The sequence below is a fragment of the Trachurus japonicus genome, chromosome 3 (genome assembly GCF_045865225.1).
Source record: "Trachurus japonicus isolate A0001 chromosome 3, Traja_1.0".
Classification (NCBI taxonomy): domain Eukaryota; kingdom Metazoa; phylum Chordata; class Actinopteri; order Carangiformes; family Carangidae; genus Trachurus; species Trachurus japonicus.
The window spans coordinates 6,452,393-6,464,601 of NC_140909.1; the positions used below are offsets into that span (position 1 = coordinate 6,452,393).

Below are 12,209 nucleotides of genomic sequence, written 5' to 3' on the forward strand. Positions count from 1 at the left end.
GCAGGGCTCCAGCGTGCGACCTATTTAGGTCGCATATGCCGAAAAAACCCCCTTTTATTTAATTTCTTAAGGTGCGAGTTAAAATGTAATGTGGTCGCTTCCGGTGGCTGACTACTATGCAGGAGGACGATTGGGGAAAAAAAGGTAGCCTAGTTTTTATTTTATTTTAAATAGCTTCCGTTACGAAGTAAAAAAATAAATAGATGGACTTGCACTGCGTCTGCATGGGATGTCAGTCAAAAATACGCCGCAGCCGCCTCTCTCTCTCTCTCTGTCCTTCACACAATGACGCACAGCAGCAGGCAGGTACACCCACTCTCTCAGCCCCTCACCGCTAGCATGTGCACAGGGGCTGGTTGCTACAATTTTGTAGTCTTATTATTAATAACCATTATCCCGCAGCTTTAGCTGACGTTAACTTTATCAGGCATGACATAACGTTTTACGGTGGACAAGACGTCCTGTTTTGCCCAGACATGTCCCCACATTTCACGTTCCTGTCCGAGGCGTGTTTTTTTTTTTTTTTTTTTTTTTCCTAAATGAAATCATCGGCGGTGTTGATTGTTTTTAACGGGGCCGCGGACCCGTCGCGGCCCGACTTCATTCTCGGTACCGCAGGCCCGTTTGAGTTTAAATGTAGGAGCCCATTGTTTTGAATCCATGTTCTTCTAGGAGCTCAGAGGAACAGACAAGAAGCGCAACTGCTATCCAGAGCAGTTACAGTATAGACGTGTGTGTGTGTGTGTGTGTGTGTGTGTGTGTGTGTGTGTGTGAGAGAGATGTGTGTGTGTGTGTGTGTGTGTGTGTGTGAGTGAAAGAGAGAGAGAGACTACAGTAAAATACCCCCACCTCCTTGAGAGCAGACAGGAAAGACCGTAAAGAAGCAGGTGTGTGGTGAGTGAGGGAGGGAGAGAGAGAGATTTTTATTATTAATTATATTTTTTTTATCCCTGTGTGGAATTTAAAAATGGGTATCGAGTATTGAATATTTTCCCGAATATCGATATTGATATGAAATCCTGATCATGATCGTGACAAACCTTAGTTGCAGTAACTGTCCATCTGATAACCTGGACAACTGCAGTGTCAGAAGGGTTCTGAATAGAGAAGTTGGGTGCCACGAGCTAAAAGATGATGGATACCAGTGTATCGATGGAGAAGGGACGGATTTTGGAACACAGAGACATGCACAGAGAATGTGAGGCCCAATCCCTGGCCACTATAACCCCTCACACCAAAAGAAGTAACCTAAGTAACTTTTACTCTGAGTACATTTTAAATGATTTTACTTTTACTTGAGTAGATTTTTATCACCAGTAAGGCCTACTTTTACTTTTACTTGAGTACAAATTTTCATCAAGGTAACAGATTATTTTTTGGTACTCTTTCCATCACTGTGGTCTATATGTTGATTATTTTTAGCCATTCTTACCATCATCAACGAGCCCACTCTACTGCAGCCGTCTTTAAACATGCCCACTCTGTTGTATTAGGGTCCCGTATTAATAACAGAAAAATATGGTGCTACCTAATTTTGTTTTGGTGCTACTAAATGAAAAGCTAGGTTGCACCGGTGCTACCTGTGAAAAAAGTTAGATCTGGGCACCCTGAGCTCTACTCAATGGAAGTACACATATTCTCTCCTAGTAGATGCATCACGGTGGTTCGCGGGTGGCCGCGCTTGTTGTGGTCGCCGAGGGATCAAAATAGAGACCGGGACGATTTAATAGTGGTAATGGGGTTGAATTAATTTGTGAAACTAATGACTGTATTTTTGAGCAGTGATGTGTGCGAATGAGATGAGACACACTCACACACACTCATCTCTCGTGGATACGTACACAAATAATCCTGCGAGAGAGCGAGTTTAAAAGTTATATAAGGATTTATATCATGGATAATAAAACCTGATGGACATATAAAGCATCTCACCAGAACGAACAAACTCATAACACTGCCAGTACGGTCTGAAGAGATCACTAAGAGCTAGAATAATCACGGTGGTGGGAAAGGGTAATGTGGGAAGGTTTGTGTGGGGTGTATAGTGATTAGTGATGAAACTGTTAGCTCAGATGTTAATAACTGCCGCGCGGACACCACACACACATCATATATGAGATAATAGAGATATTTAAAAAATTTTCAGATGGTAAATGGACTCAAACATAAACATAAAATTTATAATATTTAATTTTGTTAACTTAAATGAGAAATTAATAATTATGTAACTATATCTCTACTCCCTGAGCGCGTAATGTTGTGATGTTTATATGATATGTTGGATTGTAAATTATGTTGGGTGGCGTGCGTTGTGTAAAATATCACTAAATAAGAAAACATAAAAAATAACATAAGATAAAAATACGACGATAGTTGACGAGTACACTGAGCGCGCTATGTTATATGTAAAATTGAATGAGTCGCAAATTCAACTATACTATATATTCTACACACACACACAGTGTAAAGCTGTAAAGGAGTAAACTGTTAATGATTGTAGAGTGCTCATATGATCTATGTCGCTGAGCTGCGTAGAGGGAAGTAATGAATAGTGTGAGAGAGTGAGTGTGTAGGTGAGGTGTTTGTTAAAAAAAAATAATCTATCTGGTTGTAGAGAGGTGTGGGTGTGGAATAGAAGGGGTGGGGAAGTGGGTAAGGGGTTTTTTTATATATTTATGTCTATGATGAGTTGATTTTATAGTTATTATGAAAGAAGGTGAGAGTGGAGTGTTTTATAATTATTGGAGAGTGAGAGTGATCTCTATTGAGCTATAGAGATTATAAGATGATATTGAGAGTGCGAGTGTGTGTAGGTGTGGTGGGATTGGATGGGGTATATGTTTTGAGGTGTTAACATACACGTGTAGAGCGTATGATAAAAACAATAAATATATCTAATAAGATTTTACATAGAGCTTATCTCAAGTACTAATCAATAAAAAATCAAGGTTGGGTGTTGGAGGATTTGGATTGATGTAGAGAGAGACTATTGAGGACGTGACTGAGAATTGAGGTTGTTATGGGTGTGCGTGTGTGAATGTATCTTGTAGTGTGTGTTGGGTTGTGGGTGTGTTTGGGTATATGTTAATTTGTATAGTGAGTGAGTGTGTGTGTGTGACTGATAGTAGATCTATGGACTCAATATTGTAGTTATTTGGTTGAGTTTTATTGTTAGTATATTACTACTCTATAGTAAAGTTTGATGGTGTGTGAGGTTGGAAATCTTAAAGACTGAAAATTCCCGATTATCTTTGAGATTTACTATATATATTGTAGAGTTAAAAAGTGCTAGTTGAGTGTTTTAATTGTTTGGAGAGTGAGTTGTGAGTGAGAGAAGTGGGTTATTTTTTTAAATTTTTTTTTATGGTTTGAGATTGGGGGTAGTAGTAATGTGAGGATGGGGGGTGGTGTGTAGATGGGTTGAAGAGACTTCTTTTTTTGATTTTTAATGTTTAGAATTTTATTTGTGTTTTTATTTGTTGAGAATTATATATGTAGATGTTGTTTAGGGTAGGGGTTTGTGAAGTTGGATGTTTGTTTTTATTAGGTTGGGAAGTTTATGTTTTTTTTGTATGTTTTTAAGTATGGTTTTGGTTTGTTGAAGAAGGGGGGGTTATATGGATGGTTAGTGTTTTTGTAAGATTAGGGATTGGAATAATAGTTTTTTGAGGAATATGATTTAGATTTTTGTAATAGATATGATTAAATAATAAACTAACAAAAAATACCACACAAAGATCCTCGCGATCAGTAAGGGACCCGCCATTTACACTCCCCTCTGCGTTGGCAAACATTCCTGCAGACAGTTTTTAAAGAAATAATCTAAACTTAGAGTCGCTCACATTAAAAAAACACAAAACAAAAACAAGCAGATGCACAAAGACTGTAAAAATCTATTACAGGTTTGTTTTGACAATTCATAAAATAGACGTTAGACATTAGTTATATTTTTCTTGTGTTCAGACAATGAAATCAAGAAGTCAAAACTGTCAAGCAGGTAACATCGTTCTTGATTTCATTGTCTGAACACAAAAAAAAAAAAAAAATCTATTATTAAAATGTGTGGGATTGTTTTGACAATTCATAAAATACACGATATTTGTGAAAACAGTCACTGTTGGAGCTATTTATTTATCGTTCGTATTAGTTATTTAATGTTGTTTAGTTTAGTATTTCATGCTCTATTTTAGTCTAGCTTTTTTTCCCTCTCTCTCTTTTTTTCCCTATATTTTCTTTTTATTCATTTTTTTTCTTTTAATTTAATGTTTAATGTTTCCAATTTTTACTATTTTGGGGTTTTATTTTAATTTTTTTTTTTTTAAACTGTATGTTTTTTTTCTCCCCGTTTCCAATTCTGACTGTTCAATGTTTTGTTTTTTATGTAAAGCACATTGAGTTGCCCCTTGGTATGAAATGCCCTGGCTATATAAATAAAGCTGCCTTGCATTGCCTTTAGTTTAGTTGGTATTTTGATTTGATCATTCTGAATTGATTTATTTGATTTAATAATGATAAGATATTATCCATATTCTGTCTCAGTATTCTTCCTGTTTAGTATTTGTGTTTTTGTTTTATTTGGGCTTGTTAGGGGAACCTGAGGATCTTCATTGCTTCCTCGTTTTTGGTCTAATAAACCACCTTTTTTGTTGAAACTGGACATTTGCATTGGACGTTATGTTTTTTTCTTCATCTGTGTACAGAACCAACAGCCCATGGTGCAGCAGATTAATGCAGCACATTAAAGCAGAAGTAAGTGGTCCGGTCGTTTTCGCTAATGCTGCGTTCCAGGCAGGCTTTTGAAATCGTAAATTACAGCTTCAAGTCACAACTTACGACTTTGTAGTGTTCCAGGTAACCCACTCGTGTTTTTCCGACCTGTTTTACCGGTGAAAGTCACTATAACGGCCACTCGTAACTTCTGACCGGTGAACTCGTACCAGATGAAACTGGTACGACTTCACGGTCGGAAAAATACGAGTTTCCTTGAACGCACCATAACAGTCCTCGTCCCTACGTCGCCACATTCACGGCGTCCCTTGGCTGGACACACAGCCCTGCATGCCGTTCTCTCTCCTCATTGGATAAAAACTGTAGGATACGATAAATGTTTTCTCCTGGGCTCAGAGCAGAGCAGAGTGACTGACAGACCCGTGTTTCAGACCAAACACTCTATGTAAGTGATTGCTGTCGGAAGATATAACTATTTAAGACTTATATTAACACAAATATATCACTTACTTCTGCTTTAATATGAGACTCTTTTATAACCAAAAGCAAACTCCTCGGGGTCTCTTTATATTTGGGTGTCTATTCGATTCAAAATCAGTTCTCATGCACATAGACATGTATCACCTGTAACAAAGGCACTGCTAAAAAAAAAAAAAAAAAAAGACAGCACTCCGCTCTCACGCCAGCTGACCTGCAGCCTGTCTGCAGAGCTGCTGCTGCTGGTCCTCTCTCTTCAGTCTGGTGTTTGGGTGTTTGGCTGCACTTTGTATGAGTTTAAAAAAGTGAAGATCTAACGTCACCTGAGCACCGATCAGCTGATCCAGAACGCAGTGGATGTGGCTGCTCAGCTGGAGCGCGCGTGTGTTTAAAAAACAGCGATCGTCCTCTCTCCTCAATAGAGGGTCGGTTGCTGATGGGCACAAGCCTAGTCACAGACATTCAATAGAGCATTTAAATCAGATCAGTTAACGTTTGTAGGCGGTTAACAAGCGTCTTTTAGCGCCATGGCGTGCTGCAGCGCTGTGTACGGCGCTGTGAGGGTGCTTATTGAGACAGAGGAAAATTAATAAAAAATCGATTTTTGAAGATTATGAATCGATTCAGAATCTTAGAGAATAAGAATCTCGATTCTTACATGAATCGATTTTTTCCCCCACCCCTATGCAACAGGTTGGAAAAACACGAGTTACGTGTTGCCTGGAACGCTACAAAGTCCTAAGTCGTGACTTGAAGCCGTAACTTACGGTTTCAAAAGCCTGCCTGGAACGCAGCGTTAGCCAAAACGACCGGATCGCTTACTTCTGCTTTAATTTTGTGGTTGTAACGTGACAAAATGTGGTAAAAGTTCAACGTGTGTGTGTGTGTGTGTGAATACTTTTGCACAAATGTCAGACTCACCCAGACCGCCGGGAGCTGCTAGGAGGAACTCCTCCCTGCTGATCCTCTTCACGATGGGTTTCCTCTCCTCGCTGTTGTAGGGGAACAGGTCCTGGGACGAGCCCGTGCTGTAGTTGAGGATCATGTACTGCGTGGCGAGCGCCAGGCACAGGAAGTAGCCGTCGAGGCTGAGCGCGCACGGCTGCTCCGGCGTGGACACCTCCTTGACCAGCTGCACCCGGTCCACGTACACCGTGAATATCTGCACCGTCCGCCGCTTGGACGAGAGCACGCCCATCTCCACGCAGAACGGGTCCCCGCCCATCGGGTTCTCGTTGACGCAGAAGGCCGTCACGCCGCGGATCTTGGCCCCGCCGCCCGCCGCCGAGGGCACGGTCTCCAGCGTCTCCATGTCCGCGAGGAACACGATCCCGTCGCAGAGCACGATCAGGCGCTCCAGGGCGGACGCGGCCCGCAGCTCGGCCACGGGCTTCTTGAGGCCGAGGTACTTGTGCAGCTTCTTCTGAGCGGCGTAGGTCAGCTTCCCCTTGGCGGACGCGACCTCCTGCAGCAGGAAGTGGTGGATGAAGCAGTCGTTGGTGCCCACGTACAGCTTCTTCCCGCAGCACTCGATGCACTCGATGTTGATGCGAGCCTTGTCGCCCATGAGGAGATCTCGCTCCACAGCGGGGACCAGCTCAAAAGCCTTCACACTCATCTCAAGGCAGCCAAGGCATCGACACTGGACGGAAAGAGAGAGAGAGAGACAAAACAAAACAAAACAAAACAATCGATGACGTGACTGCAACAGCTTTTTATTGAGATACATTATTAATTCAGAGGTATGAACGTCATACGATACGCTGAGGGTCAGGGTGTGTCCCTCATTCACAACCAACTCCAGATGCATCAGCTTTTATTCAAGTCACTTGTTTCTGACGGATTTACCACTGAATATATACGTTTACTTATTCCTGCTGCCTTTCGAGCATGTGAAGACTGTTGATGAATATAACTTATGAATTTTATTTGTTTTCTATTGCTATTTGTTTTGTTTTTGTTTTTTCTTTGTGTTTTTTTTTTGTTCTTGTTTGCTTTCTATTCTGTCAGTCTCTTTTATACTAGCTTACATGTTCGAAATAAAGGCATAAATAAATAAATATCAGCTCAGGTCAGTGTTCGACTTTCACAATGACACTTTCCAAAAACATACCACTTGAAGGCAATTTAAGAAGAAATTAATACGTTTTCTGTCATTTTAAAGCTCAACAATTAGCCTACTAAATTAAATAGTAAATACAACAAATTGTTGGCAGTATGCTGTATAAAACCTTACCGGTGAGCAGAAGTCAGTTAAAAACAAGCACTTAGCATACATTTTCAACTTTCCCAGCCTGCATAAGTTCAACTTCCCTATGAAAACCTCATGTTTAATGTCTTGTGGTTAAGTGGATCCTTCTTCCTACTCAATATCAACACTAGGAAGGATTAATTCACAACACTTCACTTTGAGTAATCTGATTAAGACTTCATAAAAGTGTGTAAACTTTAAATAAATAAATGGTTTATACCACAAGTTAATGCCCCTGTGGCCACACATGTAATGACTGAGGCTGCTGTTTAACCTTCTTGTTCAATGTTACTTTTTTCTTATTACTTTCTATATTGTAGATTCAAACTAAAGACATTAAAACTATGGACGAACACATATGGAGTTACAGGTATGTAGTAAACAAAGCAGAATACATTTTATATATTGGATTTTTTTTGGCTTTGGTGACAGCTTTTTGCACACTTTTGGGTCTGTCATCTGTTTTGCCTTCACTCTGTGGTCCAACGCATCCCAAACCATCTCAGTTGGATACAGATAACACTTTTCTTTTCAATAACACTTGACTTTTTGTGTTTACTGTATAACTCCCTATGTGTTCCTTTATAGTTTTGATGTCTTTAGTTTGAATCTACAATGTAGACAGTAAAAAATATATAAAGAAAGACCACTGAATGAAAAAAATGTGTCCAAACTTTTGCCTAGTAGTGTATATAAGGATAGACAACACTGTGGTGAGACAGTAACAGCAGTTAATATAAGTTTTCTTTACACAGCACACATTAAACATCCTTGTATGTGCTGTATAATGTTGTGCTATAAAGCAATTCATCACATGATTATATACTATTTGTGAATGGTCAATATGAGGCTGTAAACTGGTCACTTATCCACTTCATTTCCAGTCATATACAGAGCTTATTATTATTATTATCTTTAATGAGACTCTGTTTAAGTTGTTAAAGCTAATGACGTTCATGCTACAGCAACTAGCTTGGTTAAAACCCCCATGAAGGAGGCCGGTGGGGGAAGTTTATGGATTAACAGCAGCTGTCTGAAGGTGAGACACTTTGTTTTTATAACCTCAGTGATTCACAATAAGGAGGTCTTATTCGGTTATTAGTTATTATTGTTTATATAAATGTATTTGGTATTTCTTCTGGGCCTGAGCTGAGCTAAGCTAAGCTAAGCTAACGTTAGCACAAACAGCCTGATCACCACTTACTTGTGTCATTTTTCTTTTCTTTAGAAATAAAAGCAATTTTAAAAAAAAAAGGAAGGATGTGTCAATAATGTGGACAAACAAGTCGCACAGTTACATACAGTAATAAACCTCTACATTTCCAAAAGATGCTCTCCTCCTCCTCCTCCAGCTGCTGCCCAGTCTCACCGGGAGCTGCTAGCTTACCTCAGCCGCAGACAGCGCTCTGGACCCCGGCGGGATTCACCACTGACAGTCGGTGGGGCCTCCTTCTCCTCCTCTCCTCCTCTCTCTTTTTCTCTTTCTCTCTCTACTCCAGAAACAGAAACAGCGGCCACCACGATATATATTTACACTTTTTTAACACTGTTGTTCCCATAGCTGCCTGGGGGGACGGCACCGCATTGACAAGCATGAATTTATCCAGCCTGAATGACGGCGGCGGCGGCGGCGTCAGGCAGCGCTGGGTCCTGGTCCTCTGCTCTGCTCTGCTCCTTCCTTGTCCCGTATAAACACCGCCCATCGTGCTGCGTTCACGACCACTCGGAACAATCAACAACCTGCAACAGATCAGGCCACAGAACCAGGGCCGTTGCTAGGAATTCTGGGCCCCCTTAAAGAATACTAAAGTGGGCCCCTCCCCCTAACTTTTCCTGTTTTTTTTCTTAGACTGGTACAGATGGTATTTTCCACTTGTGAACTGGTATTTACCAGAGCGATAGATATAACATCATATATATTATGTTATATCTATCGCTCTGGTATTTACCAGTGTGTTGTGTTCATGTGCTTTTGTTGTTGTACAGAGAAAATAAAGATGGTGGACAGTACACACAGATTCAGACTTGTTACTTGGGTAAAACCATAGATATATACACGTGCGGCATCTACGTGTATATACAGTGGCGTGCACTGGGGGGGGGGCAAGGGGGCAGTCGCCCCCCCTAAAGTGCCCCCGGGAGCCAAAACACGCCTTAAAGTGCCCTCTTGGAAGCCAAAACGCGTCCTAAAGTGACCTCATGGGGGCGAAAACGTGTGCTAAAGTGCCCTCTTGGAAGCCAAAATGCATGCTAAAGTGACCTCATGGGGGCCAAAATGCATGCTAAAGTGCCCTCTAGGAGCCAAAACATGTGCTAAAGTGCCCTTTATAGCCAAAACGCGTGCTAAAGTGCCCTCTTCAGTGGTGAGGACGCGGTATATGTGCCCTTTTTTTCCCAATCGCCCCTGCTCTTCAAAAAGTCTGTGCACGCCACTGTGTATATATCTATGGGGTAAAACAATCTTGGATTGCCAAGTTCATCTCTTACAGCAAGAAGATGAATTATCAAAACTCAAACGGTAAATATTAATATTCATGGAGATTTAGCACTGGCTATTTGGCTAGCTTTTTAAAAGCATTTTTTTTACTGTACATGCACGCATACATAAAGTGAATAGCTGCTAACTGTTTTCTAAAGGCTTGCCTTGCTTACTATTAACGAATCTTGCGATGCTCGCCGCCATGTTGAAAAGGTCAAAGGTTATTCTCATCTCGGCAGCTCGGGCATCAAAAAATTCTACGAGTTGCCCAGTGGGAAATACCACATGAGAGGGTGTTCATGTGCACTTTTCAAGTCGTCTTTTGGTATTTACCATAATTACCATAGCACATGAAGGCAGCATACGTATGTATTATCGTTTTTTATTTAGCCTTCTTTGTTTTGATGCTAATGCAGCATTACACTGCAAAAACTCAAGTATCTTTACAGCAAGAATATTTGTCTTATTTCTAGTCAAAATGTAATTTCTAGTCAAAAATAAGACACATCATATTAAAAGTAGCTTGTTTTTAGACACTTTTTACTTCTTTCAAGCAGATTTTCACTTGGAATAAGTAGAAAAAAATCTGATAGTGGAGCAAGTTTTTCTTCCTTATTACAAGCACAAAAAACTTACTTTCACTGGCAGATTTTTCTATTTATTGTGAATTTAAGTGAAAATGATCTAAAAACAAGTTAATTTTTAGGTGATGAGTCTTATTTTAAGTGGAAAGAGATTAGTTTTGACTAGAAATGAGACATTTGGACAAGAAATAAGACAAATATTCTTGGAAAGATGTTGAGTTTTTACAGTGTACTATGAGTATTAGTCAGGGTCTTACGCAGAATAAATCAGTCATACAAAGATTAGACTACTGGAGTTTTTTATGGGCCCCACTGGGCGCTGGGCCCCTAGAGTTATCATCACCTTTATCCCCTATACAACGGCCCTGCACAGAACCACATCGTCAACGGTAAAACATCGATCAACTCTAAGGAAAAGGTTAAATTTTGAAGTTAATCCATGTGTTTTTTTGTATGACAGAACATGAAACAATTGAACACCTTTTTTTTCCTCTTGTTCAGTCACAATGATGTTTTGGAAAGATGTTTATCGATGTTTTAAATATTGGGATTAACAATTCTTTGTTTAACAAATTTCAAGTGATGGTCTGTCAAAAAAAGGTATCCAAAATGGTGAACATTATTTTCACTATGGCAAAGTATCATCTACACAAGAATAAATGGAATAACAGCAAGCCCAACATAAACTGTTTTTAAGTTTTTAAGAATGAAATTAAAAACTATATAACATCCCTGAAGGTGTTATCGGAGGAAAACCAGTCCATAAATGAGTTGTATGAAACAATGTCAGAGTCTCTTGCTCTTTGAGTTTACAGTCCCACGCTTGAAGCACTATGTTGAAATGTCAACCCCTGTAATTATCATTTTTTATTTTATTTTATTTGACCTGTTTGATATGTTGTAAGCTTGTACTGTTTTAAATGCAAGCAATGTTTTTTTCTGAGTTCCGAGTCGTCGCGAACGCAGCACTAGAGCAGAACTGAACTCTCGCAGGCTGCAGGTGACGCGGTGCTGCGTTCAAGACCGTCGGGCAACAAAGACTTGTTGACGGTTTATACTGTATATTTAACATGAATACAGTACAGTTAACATAAAGAGAGAGCATGCTGTATTTTATTTATTTTAAGTTTAATCTTTGATCAGACTGTCTCATTGATATTGAGTTCAGACATAAGACAGAGAAAACCTGAAAATGAGAAAATAAGAAGACACAGAATCAGCAAATGTGACTACCATGATCATCTGATAAAATGAATAAATACATAATAAATACAAAGGCCTGCAGAAAAAAAGTAAGTAAAAGTAAAGTAAAACTACAACTTATATGTGCAATGTGGTGCACTGTCCCATTTCATAATTAAGTGCAAAACTTCATATCCATCTTATATGATAATGATACTAAATCATGGTAGCGCTGTCCTAGCACAGTAAAGTGAGATGGCAGTCCAAAAGTATGATTGACAAAGCCACATTACATACAAAGAAGGGGAAAAAACTTGTTATGTAGTATGATGACTCAGCAAGTGTGGCGTTGGCACCAATTCAGGTTTTAATAAGAAGTTCATCAGGTGTATAACCAGATGGAGAATACCATGTACTTGATTTTTCCCCCCTAACATTTGAATACAATGTGTGTTACAGAGCAAATTAACAAACCAATTAACATTAATGGCCTTCTTTATCATGACTC

At 39.8% G+C, this 12,209-nt stretch overlaps 1 protein-coding gene across 1 annotated transcript in view; it reads right to left on the minus strand.

Annotated features, from left to right (window-relative positions):
* tgfbrap1 (transforming growth factor, beta receptor associated protein 1) overlaps nucleotides 1-9,123 on the minus strand; it is a 24,943-nt gene extending 15,820 nt beyond the window's left edge. The window contains exons 1-3 of the mRNA XM_085773014.1: nucleotides 8,844-9,123; nucleotides 6,127-6,847; nucleotides 3,734-3,796 (exon numbers count right to left, since the gene is read on the minus strand). Coding sequence (XP_085629140.1) covers nucleotides 3,734-3,796; nucleotides 6,127-6,823 — 760 coding nt within the window. The 5' untranslated portion in view covers nucleotides 6,824-6,847; nucleotides 8,844-9,123. The remainder of the gene's footprint in view (nucleotides 1-3,733; nucleotides 3,797-6,126; nucleotides 6,848-8,843) is intronic.
* Between the last annotated feature and the right edge of the window lie 3,086 nt (nucleotides 9,124-12,209).